Consider the following 15,602-nt stretch of genomic DNA (forward strand, 5'->3'; position numbering starts at 1 on the left):
TTGCACTAGGAGATGCATCACGGAAGATTTTTCACAGTTATCCTGGTGTGAATGGAGTCCTAGTGAGCAGACGCTAAGCCAGAAATCTAAAAGACAACCAGTATCACATGAAACTTTTAAGTCATCACTGCTGGGCCTCTACAGGTCTACTCCTGTCTGTGTCTAACCGCAGGACACACTGTGACTATTGACAAGACATCTCAGGCCCACATTAAGCAGTGAGAAGTAAAAAATTGAATTCTAAAAGTGCAGGATTCCTAAAGATGTTTTTTTTCTTTTTCCTTGTCTTCCTTGTCTTTCCTTGAGCCCTTAGCAGAAATGACAGGCTGAGCAACCCTGCACCACAACTCAGTCCACTCCTCAGAAATAGGAACTCCCTGTAGGTGTGTCTGGGACATGCAGGAGATCATAGGGAGACCCTGTCTTCTGCCACTGCTGCCAGCAGCAGGACCAGAGACAAATCCTTACTCAGTCCCACCTGGGCCAGTGACCTGAGGCACCCAAATCTCTAAACTCAAGACTGCTTCCATCCTGCTTCTGGCTTCAGCCATCAGATCATCTTGTTCTGCAGCTTTCCCTCTTTCCTACAGATTGCACTTGCAGCTACATGGAGCAGAAAGCAAAACTAGGAAATAGCCTGGACCTGCTGCAGACCAAGGCCAATAAAAGACTACTCTCAAGTCTTTATACTCTGACTGCTCTGGAGTGGTTTCACTAGTCCCCTTTGGACCTCTGGGCTGTCTGGGCTCTGAGGCACTAGAAAAATACACTTCTAACCTGCCTTTACTCTGAGAGGGAGAAAAAGGGAACAGGGGACTTTCTTACCAGTTGTCGCTGCTGAGCCATGCGAGTGCACTGAGCAACAGCTGCTGAGGGTCAGAAGAGGGTCTGCCTTTCTGGGCATTCCCACATCCTGGCTCCTCTCTGCGCTCCAGACCAATGGCCATCTGTGAGTTCACTATGAGGAGAAGGTCAGACATGAGCATTACATACCCCAGCAAGACACTCCTCCACAGAGCAGGCAGCAACCCAGTCTCCCAGCCAAGATTACATATGGATGAAAACTGGCACTGCTTCAGAGAATTCACTGCTGTCTGGCTCACTGCTTTCCCCAGCATCCAATGCTCTCCCAGCCACCCCCAGCTGGGCACCATCTCCTTGTATAAACCTGAAAATTGCACACACGGCACCAGCTCCCAGGTCCATATGGGTGCCACAGCCAGCTGCAGGCTCATAGTGCCACAGGGCTCACACTCACTGGGAGACAGTGTTGCCCAGCAGGACATGTTACCCCAGGAGTAAGCTCCTCAGGTGGGCATGTGCCTCTCTTGTCCCATCCCCATAATGTCCCATCTCTGTAACTTTCTGAGGAAAGACCTCCAGCTGCCTCCCATGAGCACCAAGCCTGAGCAACTGAGTCCTGCTGGGCTCGGGTGAATCCCCAAGGAGCAACCACCATGGAATAGTGATACCTGATCCTCTAAATCTGACAGTGTCTCTGTTTCCATTTACTTCAAATATTATAGACAGCAGGCAGCTGAGGGTACGTACATTTTAGCATACTATTGGGAAAGTAGTAGTTTATGGATTTTGTTATTTTCCAAGCATTATGAATATTTACTATTTCAGAGGTACCCACTGGCTGTATTTCAGAGATGCTGAGGTGAAATTTATTTGTCATCAAATGTACTTGTTTGCAAACTCTACAACGTCTAAGCTTTCTCTTGTGGAAAAATGCAATTTCTAGTCTAGATAGTTGTGATAAAAAAGCCTTCCAAATGCGAACTGAGACTAAAAATATGTAAATATAGATGCAAATTGTTGGCAAACACACTCTCTTGATGATAAATTTACAAGGTAGAAGAAAATTCAGATGATAAATGCATTTCTTATGAAACCCATTTGCCATCAAAAGCACTGTCGATCAAAAATTTCATGTCTTGCACTCAAAAGCTCATTTTCTAAAGTGTAGATGAAAACATCTGAGCTGTCTAAAAGTATTGAGTATAAATATTGCACAGAATCTAGATGAACTGCTATAGACTCTGTAGGGGTTTTATGCTACCTTGCATGTTCTACAAAGTATGGAGGAACTGTAAAATCAAAAATATTCAGATGCGAGCTAATCCGGATGTCACTGATGTATCACTGTCACTGACATCAATGATGTCACTGCGCAGGTATGCAGATATACACATCTATATTCAATATGAATGGAGGGCCATATCAGGCTAGTTATGGTCAATCTTGAAAACTGAAGTGGCGTCACTAGAGAAGAGCATTCGAAGTATCATTCCTATCCCCCTTTTACTTATCCACCCTGCTCAGGATCATAACATGAGGCAGGCTACCCACAAAGGAGAGACAAGAACTACTGTGGGCTATCTGCTGTATATTTATTGCAGGCAGTAAGCAGCCTGGGAGCACCAGGCAGCCTGTCCTGTGTGTCATCTGCTACACACAGCCACTGTATTTGGGTGGGGCGACAGGGGAAGAGCACTGCTTGTTCCCAGTTTCCTTTGCAGGCAGCGGGATGAAAGTGGATGGAAGCCATTATGCACTTCTGGGTGCAACAGCACGATTGTATCAAGTCCCTGATTTCCATGCAGAGACAATCCTTGCTGTGATAGCAGAAAAGCTGGAGAGCCAGCACAGGCAGAGGACCAAGATGGTGCGTGGACAATTGATCACGGTGGTACTCGGAGGGGCACAGTGAGCACACCCTGCCAGACTGCACTGGAGCCCAGCTCTGCACTTCCAGCTGCCTCCTGGCACCAATGTTGTATTTTGGACTATCAATATGGGCAAAGGCCAGAACTTAAGCCTTTACCATTGCTTTATTCAGCTCAACTTTCCAATGGATCTCTAAGTACCAACTGCTCCAGCACCACCAAGCTGGAGTAAATCCAAAGCAGATTTGCTGCTAATTCTCAGGACAGTCTATGGACCCAAGATCCCAGCTGTGGCTGAGGAGAGAGGCAGTTTGTGCTCCTTGTGCAAGGAAAAAGCTTGTGCGTGAGGCAGCAGTGGAGCAGGCTTACCTGAGAAGTTGTGTGGGAAGCTGCCATCCATGTTGATGTTGGGTGTCTTGGGCATTAGGGGCACGTTGACCCGCTTCTTCAATATTCGTGTCTTCAAGGCAGCAGCAGGCTTTCTGTGCACATTGAAAAGGGTCCCGTTGACAGGTGGTAGGCTAAAGCCTGCAGATACCAAACAGGACCTTGTAAGTGAAGAGTGCTCGACAGCATGGCTATGGGCTTGGAAAGGGCTAGAAAACTTTCTGGAGCTGGGTTACATCTCTTTGTTGTCCCAAACAACTTCAAGCATAACAATTGCATGCTAACATTGGACAGTGATCACATAATCACAGAATCATAGAATAGTTTAGGTTGGAAGGGATCTTTAAAGGCCACGTCGTCCAACTCCCCTGAGCAGGGACATCTTCAACTAGATCAGGTTTTTCAGAACATCTTCAATGATGGAGCAACAACAGCTTCTCTGGGCAAACTGTTCCAGAATTTCATCACCTTCACTGTAAAAAATTCCTTCCTAACATGTAGTCTGAATCTACCCTCTTTTAGTTTAAAACCGAATGCAGTGGCGCTTGCCCCAAGAAACAAGGAAAACTCAGCATGGCTTGTCCTTTGTTTTTCTGTTTCAGAGGCTGGGTTGGGAAGTTACAAAAAAAAAAAAAAAGGAAAAAAAAGAGCAGATAACCTTGCACAATGCCCTTGGGCTGAGTGCTGACTCTTCAAGTTCCCTGCTGCCGCGCTCAGGGCAGCACACGCAGCAGTGCAATCAGAGCCCGTCAGCTGTGATTAAGTCAGTAATGCTGCTTGCTCGTGGGGGTAAAACATAAGCACTGGCTCAGGGCTTCAGCACAGCTCTACGGTGAGAGCTCCTCGGCAGGGAGTGGTGTGAGCAGGATCTCTTGTGTTTTAATTAGAAGCAGTTTAATTTTGTTTCTTCCAGGTTGCACCTTGGTTGAAAAGCATTCTTTTGGACTCATCCACTCACCTTCTCTGGAGGCTGCTCACAACTAGAGAGTCTGAAGCCCCTGTGTAGTTTGCGTGACAGAGTTTTCTACTCTGAAAGACTTTATAGGTGAAGGTGGGAAGCTGATATTCTGTGGCAACTCAGTGAGGGCCATAGGCAAGACACTTCACGCCTCTGTATTTTTCTTTGGAAAATGGAAATAAATCATATTCAAACTTCCACTCAGAAGCAAGTGTAACAGCCTTCCAATCTGATTTCATAGAGTTTTGCAACACTATGCAAAGAGAAAGCAAGTGATCAAAAAGGCTCACAACTATAGCAACCACTTACTTTCTTCAGCTGCGTTCCTGGGGTCAACTCTCTGTGTAGGGAGCTGCAAGGACTTTTCTCTCTCTTTCTCCAAAAGCTCCATCTCTCTCATTTTTCTCTGTTGTATTTTCTTTTCAGCTGACTTGCATAATACAACACGGACCTAGTTGCGATGGAAATACATCGCAGACCATAAACAGAGATACACAAACCGTACACAACAGGAACACAGTGGTAGAGCGTCATAGTCTTTAAAGCAGCTCCATATACCTCCCAATAGTTTCAGAAGAATTTCTCCTGTCCTCACTTTGACAATTACACACAATGAGGTGGAACACTTCATTGCCATAACCTTCCACTGGTCCAAGGTACTATTTGTGAGTCTGTGTCAGGGTGCCCTGCTTGAACTGAGAAAGTCATAGGAGTGCTCCAAGGCATAGGAAAAGCTCACACTACTGGTAAACAGGCCGTGGCAGGAGAATAAAAACCATCTGCAATAACCGGCAATAAGAGCTGTTTCTTAACACTCGTGGCCAGTAATTGCAGCTGTTTCTCACTTCTTTGGTTCTGAAGGACTCAGCTGCTCTCCAAGAACACAAGTCCACAAAAGGAGTCATGTGAAAATAAGTTGCAGAAACATTGGTCTTAAAGAATTAAAAAAACTGACAATGAGAGGGTTATGAGATACAGCAAGAAAGGTAACCAGGAAAAATCAAACTCTCCTATTTTATTTTGCTTCTAATGTTGCTTACACTCAACATTAGAATCTTTCCTTCTCTGCTTCCAAGTGTGCATTTTGCACATGTTCACTGATGTAACTTGTCCTGCCATTCAAAACTTCTCTAAATTGGCCTTCACACATAGAGAGAATGCTTCTTGCACAACCTTAGCACCATCTCCTAACCAGTGACACCTGCACCAGTAAAAATACTCAAGCAATTGCTCTGTAGCTGTCAAATGTGTTCCCAAGAGAATCCCCATCCCCCAGGAGAGGAAGATTATGATTTTCAGTGACATTTTGTGCTAAGCACTGAACACTCACTGAAAAGGAAGCCTGCTCATCCCTGTCCTTAGCCCTTACCCTTCCACTGCTGTCCTTCAAATCGTCATCGTTCATAAAGCGAGGACTCATGAGATGATCCATCTCCTTGGTCTGTCTCAGTGGGAGGCCTGTTAATAGAAGCAAAAGTCCATGTAAATGTCCAGCAGACTTCAAGCCACCAAAAACGTGACACTGCGGAACAAGGCAACCCAGGTTCCAGATTGCAGAGCTCTCATAATACACAGAGATTATGTATGAGAACAGCAAGGCACATATACCTATAACCTTTCTAAACAGATGGGGTACTGCCATATTGCACTGGCAGCTGAAATGACACTACTCTGTTGGCCATCAGACTCAAACCTACTGCATGATAAAGGCCTCAGCCCTTGGCTTCTGGTGAGCAGCTGTGTTTGATAGAGATGGGTGAAGAGATGCAGATGGTTCTTGCCAAAGAGATTTTATCTGTTCCTATCCATGCTGATTTTAGTAAACATCCTCTTTTTCCCAGTAACTAAAAGAACTCCTACGTTTTAATAGATGTATGTATTTGCTGGAATATTTTAGAGGGCATTTAAAGAAAAGCTTAGGTCCACTAGAGTGTTACCCAAACCTGAATTGTGTTCTTGAAGCTAGATAATTCATTTTCCCCAAGGATTTTCACTCTAAATTATATGAGATCAGGCTACTTTCTAGCCAGCCTAAAGGCTGATTTTCTCAATGGAAATAGCACAGTGCAGCTCATTCCAAAATACTCTCCAACAGAGCTGTTCAACTCAGAGAATTAATCATTCCTTACAGAGCTTCACAGATGATAAAATCATGTGGTAGCCAAGCAGGAAAAAAAAGATTAACTTTCTTCAATCAGAATTTTTTTCACCCTGCAGAACGACCAGGTCAATAATGAAAGAGAGACAGATATGGGCTTTGAGGAAGGAGGGCTGTTCTGGATAGGAGGCAAGGGCTTGGAGGGTAAGAGCATCTGGGAAGTTGACAGGGAAACCACTGACTCCTTGGGATCACTGCAGTCAGTCAGGCCTGCAAAGCAGAGATACAAAGCATAATAGAGGCTGCTCTGCAAACCTAAAGCATCTGAAGCTACAGACTTCATTGGACAGATTTCTTGGAAACTTCTAAATAACTGCACAGGGAAACATGCTCATGCTGGCAGCCACCCCAAGCAGGCCAGTGGACAACTCCGACCCACTTCCACAGAGCTACCAGAGGAACATCCTGGACTCTGGGCTCCTGTTGGACAACAAGGAGCCCACAGATCTGTGCTTAACAAGGGTAAGTCACCTGCACATACACCCTCCTGCTCCTCTCCCTGCCCCACAGCTGTACACCCCTGGAGCTACATGGGGGATGACAGCAGGACAGGTTATTGCAGGGGGGCACGTGCAGGGGAGAACTGTTCACTGGGAATGTGCACGGGCTCTCTAGGATGGGAAAAGACCCTTCCTCCCACCACAGAGAGGGACAGTTCCCGCCTTACCTCTTTGTGAGGCTACCAGATGCTCAGTCTTCCCCTTGTCCTGGCCAGGAGTGGTTCTGGGGGCAGTGCTGCTCACCTCCCTCTCTCGGGGGTCCTGGGTCAAGGCCCCGTGAGCGAGGTGGGAGCGGTGACCTCCATTGCCAGTGCCGAGGTTCCACACACCAGCCTTGCAGCCAAACGGGGGAACAAGGGTACTTGGGTGTGGAGGTTTCTCAGGTCCTTCCCCACACCATGAATCTGTTGTCCTCTTCATCTGTTTTTTTGACATGGACTGAGAAGAAGCTGCAGACCAGGCAAAAGGGAGGAAGTGAGTTAGTTGGCCTCACTCCTTTACAACGAACACACCTAATGGGTAAGGCGTTTAAGGGGTTTTTTTAATCATTCATTTCAGAAGATCAGTTTTTATTTTTCATGAAACTGGCATCAGTTTAATTCCTTTTAACAGAACTGAACTAGCAAGCCAGGAGAGAGATTCTACTAATTTGCTTATGTGTTGCTATTTGCCCATCCACGATTACAGGATCTCTTTCCTTCCAAACAGTAGGCAACGCACAATGGTCTCTAGAATTTGACACTGTCTAGGAAGTAGATGCTTTCCAAAGCTAGTGTTTAAGTCCTTTGTTTCTGTAATTCCCATTGAATTTTGGGCTGGGTTTTGTTGGGGCTTCTTATTTCTCTTCACAACAAAAGAAGTACTAGGACACAAACCATATCACCAGGTAGTATAATGAAAGGAAGCTTTGCACTCTGCACTAGGTGTCCCCAGTATTCAATGGGCCTATATCTGTAGGGTGCAAATTGGCCACCAAAACATTGTACTTCTGTTCTGCTTCATTGTTACAGGGACTTATTCCCTGCTTCCTCTACTGGAAAGACTCACAAACCCATGATAAACATGATCTGCCTCAAAGAATTTGTGATCTTGGCTGTTCCTGAAAATTCAAAATTTCTTAATAGAAATAGCACAGGGCAGCACCTTCTGAAATACTCTCCAACAGAGCTGTTAAAACTCAGAGAACTAATCATTCTTTACATGGCTTCACAGATGATAAAATCATGTGGCAGCCAAACCATAAAAGAGGAATAACTTCCTTAAATCAGGATTTTTTTTCCCTGTGGAATGGTCAGGTCAATAATAAAAGAGAGACAGATAAGGTTTAACGATATAGCTCATTTCTAGTCCAGAATGTATCCTGCAAAAATGTCACCTTACTTACTCAGCAACACTTCTCCCTAGTTGCATTCAGTATTCTAGCTGCATATCAGCAATAAAGGAATCATTCTGAAGGGACATGCCCATTATTGGCAGAACTAACACTGAGCCGAGGGACCAGTGGATCTTATCCCTTTTTCTGCATCAGCAAAATTATTTGTTCAATTCTCCTCTCTCCTATCACTATAAACCATCAGGAGGCAAAAGGACAGCAACGGTGTCGTTGAGGTTTTCAACTTGAAAGTATTGGCTGACACAGATGCACCAGACACTGCATTTTGTCTTGTAGAATTCTTATTCCTAGTGATAAGGCAATGCAGGGAGGGGAGGGCAAGCCATAAGGCATCTCCTAGCCCAGCCTCAGTTTGCAATGCTGCCACAGGCAGATAGGGCAGGGAAAGAGATTTGTAATCATGAACCTGGCATATGTGGTTTGAGGTAAATGAGTTGCACAAGGGAAACCTCAGCATTTAATTTAGGTTTGTGCTTTAAGAGAATGAAAAACTCAGATCCTGCATAGGCTGGATCCTTATTTAAGTCTCTTTCTCTGTAAATGGAAAATTTACAAGGTCTTTCTATCACAGGAGATTTCACTATTTCTCCCAGTGCAAAAACAGACAATGTTGATGAATCTACTTCAGGTCTCAAAGGATTCGGCTCAGGATCTGCCCCAAGGGAAGGTTTTCTCCTTCAAGTGTATGAGGAAGGAGTGGGAACATTTCTCATTTCATGCTAAATGCCTTTTTCTCTAATAATTGTGACATTAGAAACTGTGCAGGGAGATAAAAGGTATGCACACAATGTAGAGGAATGTTTTCTTTTTCTGATGTGCATTTCCAGGGCCCCAAGATACCCCTCCAGCTCCTGCCATTCTACACTTCAGTCTGGAATAATTTTCACTGCATCACCAGAGCACATTTCCCAGTGACTGGGTTCTGGGGGAGTCGTCTGAGCCCATCAAGGAGCTGAAAAAAGTTACAGGATAGTTTTCAAGCAAACTTTCAGATTCCTATGGTCATTTTAGGACAGACATGCCCTGTACCTACCTAGATATTTAGAGTTCTTCTCTTCGTTTCTGCTGATTGATCTTAGCCTTGAGAAAATTGAGGATAAAAGAACATATGAGGAGATAGAATGAGAAGGTGGGGGATGTAACATTAAAGGACACAAACTTTCTCAGCATGGTCATTCTGATGAAGGAGAAAATGCAACACATAAAACCAACAATGCGCAAAGCTGATTAATTGTCATTAACCTTTCTGTTGCTGGAGTCAGACAGAGCTCATCAAGCTCCAGCTGAAACACTGGAGCCATTCTTCAGTTTGTGTCATAACTATCCAATTCTGCTGTCTCTCCTTTTGGAGTTAAGTGGCTCTTGCTGATATGTACAGCCTCTCTGAACCAGTAAAAGATGTTAAGGCAGTCATAAGTCTGTATTGAGGGCAGCTACTTTTGTACTGCTGCAGAAGCTTAACTTTGCCTGGTCATGCCTTAAACTGATGACAGCATCTTGCTACACACTGTAATACCAGTGCTGTCTCCCGAGGATAATATTACACCTCCTTGCTCTTTCAAGAAGAAAAAGGGTTTTTCCAACTCAGTTGGCAGGTAAGTATATTCAGATTGCACTTTAAAAGCCATACTGAAGCTTTTAAATTGGACTGATATTTCCGTGACTCGTTATTTATTGTTATAACTAGGATAAGGTTGGCAGCTAGATTTCCTCATGCATACCCAAGAAAATATCTTTCCATCAGTTACAGTCCTATAACTGTTCTCTAACACCTTGCCCTCTTTGATCTTAAAACCTTATGTAAATATTAAACATCTATAGGATTATACATCCATAAACCAAAATTTATCTGGCTCTCATTTCACAGTGGAGGCCCAGACACAGAGAAGTTATGACTGACATTTACAGAAGCAGCATCTGAATGTGCAGACAGCTCTACAATAGCCAGTATTTGCCCTAAAATATTCTTGCAGAAACTGACAGTCAAAGATCACACACAAAACCAAGTGCTGCATTGAGATCCATGCAATACAGTTCCCAAATGACACTACAAAGATTATAGAGGGAATCAATAGCTGAGTCTAAAAGAGGACCTGTTTTAAGGTCCTCTTAAGTCCTGCCTCCTCTTTCCCACCATCACCTCTGCTCTTAGAGTGTATGGTGTTGGTTTTGACATTGTGCTGAATCATTATAGACAGGCAAAATGGTGAATACACAAAGGTTTGCGTAAATACATTGGAGAGCTGACTGTGGAAAATAACCTCACGAGATGAAAAGTGCAAGGTGAACAACATATCAGAGCAGCAGACACCTTGGCTTACCTCATGTCCTGGGCCTCTTGGTGCTGAGAGCTTGGGAGAGACACTGCAGCACTGCCAAGAGGTGGACTTACTGACTTAGGTATAGGGGGGATCAAAGACGGTCCCAATGGCCCTTTCTTCATATCCCCACCACTGCAATGCACAGGCAGCAGGGAAGCCTGGAAACAGTAGAACACAGTGCTCAGCTCAATCACCCAGCCCTTCCCCTTTGATGTCACAAGAAGTTTAGCCATGCTTTTAGCTAGGACTTGGCAGGAAAAGAAAAGTCAAACTGATGGAGCAGCTTGGCCCAGGATGGGCAATGGAAAGGGAAGTGGTGAGGGAGAGACCCTGTCTCAAATTTGCCAGCTCTCTTCCCTTACTCACTTCTCTGGCAGCGTGGCTGCATTACCATCTGGCATCCACATGCTTGGCATAAAGATATTCTGAGGTGTCGCTGCCTCTCTTGGCCTTTTGGATGGTATGGGAATGGATTTAGGTCACTATCCTCTCACTGTCCCTAAAGCACCTACCAGCTATTGCTGATCTCCTGCCAAGTCCCCATAAAATCATTCTGCGCAATGTCAAAAACTGCTTTTCTCAAGCCTGTAATGTTTTCTGCTTCTGCCCTTCCCCTACAGCCCCCCACCAGCCTTTCATCCTAGATGCTAATGTGCTCTCTGCATGCTCAGTGCTCTCCAGATCCCACACAATTCATCTTCACAGGCTCGCTGTCATTTATTAAGTTCAGCAGAGCTCCTTGCCCTGTTGCTCTGTGTAAGGTCTCTGCCTGCTCTAGTTGCTTCAGGCCCCCCACACCATAGCTAGGAAGGAGGGTGGAGGGAGCAGGGGCAGATGCACACCCTTCCTTAGTATCCTATCATTTTTGGCAGAGCTAAAGAGCCAAACTGGGACCTGGTCAAACTTCAGTGAAATGATCAGCTAATGTCAGGGATACATTTGGCCCTTTATCAGCAAGGCTGAAATCAAGTACACAAGGCTTTTTATTGGTTATTCTCTTTAAAAAAGCTGCTGTTCATCTGCTTTCTCCTGCACACCACACCAAATCCAAAATAACTGAAGCTCCTGTCCCTCTTGCAAAGGGATCCCCAGTCATGTGGATGGGGTTTGGACTGCACTCCCCATGGCCACCTGCCATCACTTACCTCTGGACAGACCCATGGCAGAGGACAAAGCTGTACAGAAGCTGATGAAGTCTAGAAATATTATTAGAGACAACTGTGCAGAAGGGCATGGCTGTACAACTCAAAAGCTGAGGCAACTTAGAATTGAGTTTGCAGGACTGCCTGCTCCAGCAAATATTTTTTTCCATCAAAACCAGACAGAGCTGATATAAAACACCACTAAGACACTGGAGTGTCTGGAACTGTAACCACAACATATTGGTATCGATAGAAATATCTATTGATACACGTCAGTGCAGGGGACAAACTCTGCAGCACACACACTGCAAAGACAGCCTGAAGCATGATGTCCCTCTGAGCTCTTCCGTGGCTCAGCTGCTTCCATTCACTTACACCACAGGGAAAGAAGACCTCAGAACTCTGCCTACATGGCATAAACTGAAAATTGACCACACAGGATTTGGCTTGTTTTCCTTACCTGGCATTCTCTTTCCTCTGTTATCACCTCCTTGTTACTACCCTCACTGTCATCACAGCCTGGGCTATTTTCCCCATGCTCTTGCTCTCTGTTGCACATCTTGCTGGGCTCCAAGGAAGGAGGGCTGTTCTGGATGGGAGGCAAGGGCTTGGAGGGTAAGAGCATCTGGGAAGTTGACAGGGAAACCACTGACTCCTTGGGATCACTGCAGACAGTCAGGCCTGCGAAGTGGAGATACAAAGCATAATAGAAGCTGCTCTGCAAACCTAAAGCATCTGAAGCTACAGACTTCATTGGACAGATTTCTTGGAAACTTCTAAATAACTGCACAGGGAAACATGCTCATGCTGGCAGCCACCCCAAGCAGGCCAGTGGACAACTCCGACCCACTTCCACAGAGGAACAACCTGGCAGGACAGGTTATTGCAGGGGGGCACGTGCAGGGGAGAACTGTTCACTGGGAATGTGCACGGGCTCTCTAGGATGGGAAAAGACCCTTCCTCCCAGAGAGAGGGACAGTTCCCGCCTTACCTCTTTGTGAGGCTACCAGATGCTCAGTCTTCCCCTTGTCCTGGCCAGGAGTGGTTCTGGGGGCAGTGCTGCTCACCTCCCTCTCTCGGGGGTCCTGGGTCAAGGCCCCGTGAGCGATGTGGGAGCGGTGACCTCCATTGCCAGTGCCGAGGTTCCACACACCAGCCTTGCAGCCAAACAGGGGAGCGAGGGCACTTGGGTATGGAGGTTTCCCAGGTCTTGCCACACACCATAAACCCCTTCGCTTCTTCATCGGGGTTTTTAACACGGACTGAGAAGAGGCTGTAGACCAGGTAAAAGGGAGGAAGTGAGTTGACCTCACACCTTTACAATCAACCCATCTAATGGGTGAGACATTCAAGGGTTTTTTTGATCACTTAGGAGATCAGCTTGTTTCTAGTTTTTCATGCAACTAGCATCAGTCTAATTCCTCTGAGCTAGCAAGCCAGGAGAGGAGATGGAAGGCTCCACTGGTAAGAGAGGAAAAAAGATTCCCATTTGAGACTTGGCCTCTGTGAAGGCTACCAGTAAATACCTACAGGGTGCTACTGCTATTTCTGGAAACCAGAAAGACATCTCAGCAAGCAGGCAGACCTTGCTGGTGTTTTTACAGCACCATACCACCTTCAAGGTGTGGTATGATGAGCAAGCAGAAGAAGAACAGGAAATTTACCTATAGCGAGACCGGACAATGATAGCAAAGACAGAAACAGACCTTACATATCATTACCATGTCCCATTTGTGGCCAGCTGAGCCACAGTCCCTGTCCTGGCTGGCGGTACTAGCGATTTGGCTACTGTTGAAAAGGAGAAAGCATAAAGAACTAACGATAGAAAGATGTGATGCCATGTGTGTGCCTGGAGGATCATCTTGTGGCTGTCAGCCACCTACTCTGACACAGAGCCAGCACTGACATCCACGGACCATTTCTCCCTGAAATCTGATGGGTTTGGGTTTTTTGGGCTTTTTTTTTTCATTTGGCTGAGGCCACCACTGCATGTTCAGCTCCTTTCTATCCTCACCTTCAGTGGTCCGTCCGTTGCCACCAAACCGTATGTTCGGACCGAGGCTTCCGCCCTGCAGAGCTCTGTGCCTGCGTTTGGGTTTGGGAACACTCCCAGCGGAGGCAGCAACGGGGGCTTGGCACCTAGCTTTAAAATAAGGACAGGACGGGTGAGTCCAACTCCCGGCAGCGGACAGGGAGGGGCCAAGCCAGGCACGTCTCCTCCCGCCATGGTCCGTGCCCCCCTCACCTGCACATCCTCTGCGCGGGGCTGCCCCTGTGACGCACCCGCGTTCCGTCCCGCGGGCCGCGCAACGTTCTGTCATTTGCATACCCGCGGAATCCCCAGCGCGTCCCACCCCCATCCCACCCCCATTCTATCCCCTTCCCATCCCCGTCCCACCCCCTACCCCATCCACAACGCGACCCCCTTCCCAAGGGCAGGCAGCCCTGCGCCTCGCCAGGCAGGGCTCGGGAGTTTGACACTGTTTAGGAAGCAGATGCTTTCCAAAGCTAGTTTTCCAGCCCTTTGCTTCTGTAATTCCCACTCACGTCTCGGTTGGGTTTTGTCAGGTTTGTGGGGGGTTTGGGTTTTTGGTTGGTTGGTTGGTTTTGGTTTTGTTGGTTTTGTTTTTTTTTTTATTATTTCTCTTAACTGCAAAGGAAGTGCTGGGAAACGAGCAGGTGTTTTCATTAAAAGAGGCTTTGCACTCTGCATTTGATGTCCCCAGTATTCATTGGGCCTATATGATTAATGTATCTGTAGGGTGCAAACTGGCCATCCAAATGTTCTCCTTCATTGTGACACGGATTTATTCCCTGATTTCTTTACTGCACAGGCACCCAAACACAACATAAACATGATCCGCATCAAAAAATTTCTGATCTTGGCTGTTCCTGAAAATTCAGAATTATACACAGCGTATTTCCCTGTCCCTTGTCCTGGCCAATCTCTTCCCTATTCCCCAGCCTCCAAGACTGGGCTCTCACTTGCACGGCGTGAAGAATAGCTGCTGCTGCACTTGCCAGCATCTCCCAGGTCTCGCGATCAACACTTTGAATGCAGCTTTTGTACATGCTCTGTCTCCCTGAGCCCAGCAGTATTCCTGGGCATCGGCACCATCGCTGCAGGCAAACGTCCTCCAGGCAGAGGCTGCAGGAAAGAGATTGCAAGAAGTCCTGGCTGAAGAAGTCTCCATTCTGCTGCAGCCCTCTATCTGCGGTGAAATCACCTTGTGCTGCCATGGTGGGGGCAGAGGGGGTGACGGGCTCTTTGCAGATAAGAGTCTACTCGAGGTGCTACTGGTCACTGGGCCTGACACAGCTGCCGGTGCGTTTCCCTGCAGCATCAGGAGCCTACATGGAAAAATAACACTGCTAGTGCAAGTGACAGCCACCAATCCCTGGCATGGCCCTGCCTACAGGGGGTCCTGATACCAAACTGCCCGAGTCAGGTGGTGTTAGAGCAACATAAAGAGATGTTCAAGCTATGCATTTTCCACATTCTGTCAAAATTATGGCCATAAAGTCCAAATGTTGGAGGAAGACTGCTGTCAGCAGCATGGGGGAAGTATATCTCTACCCCAGCAGCTGCTTTCCCCATGGCTGTTTGGGCATGGCAGCAGAGGCCAGCCTCTCACTGTGCCCACTTGCTGTTGGACACGGGACAGTGCCTCAGAGTTGTTTCCACTGAACTCAGGGCTGCCACTGCAGCAGGAGCACCACTCCATACATTTGATAACAATGAGTTGTAACATCATACAGGACTTGCCCCAAAAGCTACCAAAAAAAAAAAAAGGGTTAGAATAGTTTGCTCCTTTTCAATACAGACATATCTGGATTTAAGCAGGAGCACTGGGCTAATGATACTGGAGACTGGTGTGTAACCCCTACCTCTAGCACTTCCCACTAGTTTGCAAGATTTTTTACTGTTGAAAGGCATAGATAAGATTTTACAACACACCTATGAGTAATTCTGAGCCACAACTCAAACCACAAGACAAATACTTCCAAATCTGCCACCCACTGGGGAAGGAAGGAGAAAAGCCGTTGAAACAAGTGCTGATGTAGATAAAT

The 15,602-nt window shown here is 46.4% G+C and overlaps 1 protein-coding gene across 1 annotated transcript in view; it reads right to left on the reverse strand.

Annotated features, from left to right (window-relative positions):
* The window catches only part of TOGARAM2 (TOG array regulator of axonemal microtubules 2), a 44,839-nt gene that overhangs the window by 15,433 nt on the left and 13,804 nt on the right, over positions 1 to 15,602 (reverse strand). Inside the window, exons 2-12 of the mRNA XM_039378687.1 lie at positions 14,517 to 14,882; positions 13,546 to 13,670; positions 12,523 to 12,804; positions 11,992 to 12,212; positions 10,390 to 10,547; positions 9,102 to 9,148; positions 6,843 to 7,124; positions 5,387 to 5,475; positions 4,327 to 4,468; positions 3,042 to 3,200; positions 826 to 958 (exon numbers count right to left, since the gene is read on the reverse strand). Of these exons, the coding sequence (XP_039234621.1) occupies positions 826 to 958; positions 3,042 to 3,200; positions 4,327 to 4,468; positions 5,387 to 5,475; positions 6,843 to 7,124; positions 9,102 to 9,148; positions 10,390 to 10,547; positions 11,992 to 12,212; positions 12,523 to 12,804; positions 13,546 to 13,670; positions 14,517 to 14,882 (2,004 nt within the window). The remainder of the gene's footprint in view (positions 1 to 825; positions 959 to 3,041; positions 3,201 to 4,326; positions 4,469 to 5,386; positions 5,476 to 6,842; positions 7,125 to 9,101; positions 9,149 to 10,389; positions 10,548 to 11,991; positions 12,213 to 12,522; positions 12,805 to 13,545; positions 13,671 to 14,516; positions 14,883 to 15,602) is intronic.

This window comes from Pipra filicauda, unplaced genomic scaffold (assembly GCF_003945595.2).
Source record: "Pipra filicauda isolate LSUMZ 115617 unplaced genomic scaffold, ASM394559v2 scaffold143_size2779998_pilon, whole genome shotgun sequence".
In the NCBI taxonomy this organism is placed as follows: Eukaryota; Metazoa; Chordata; class Aves; order Passeriformes; family Pipridae; genus Pipra; species Pipra filicauda.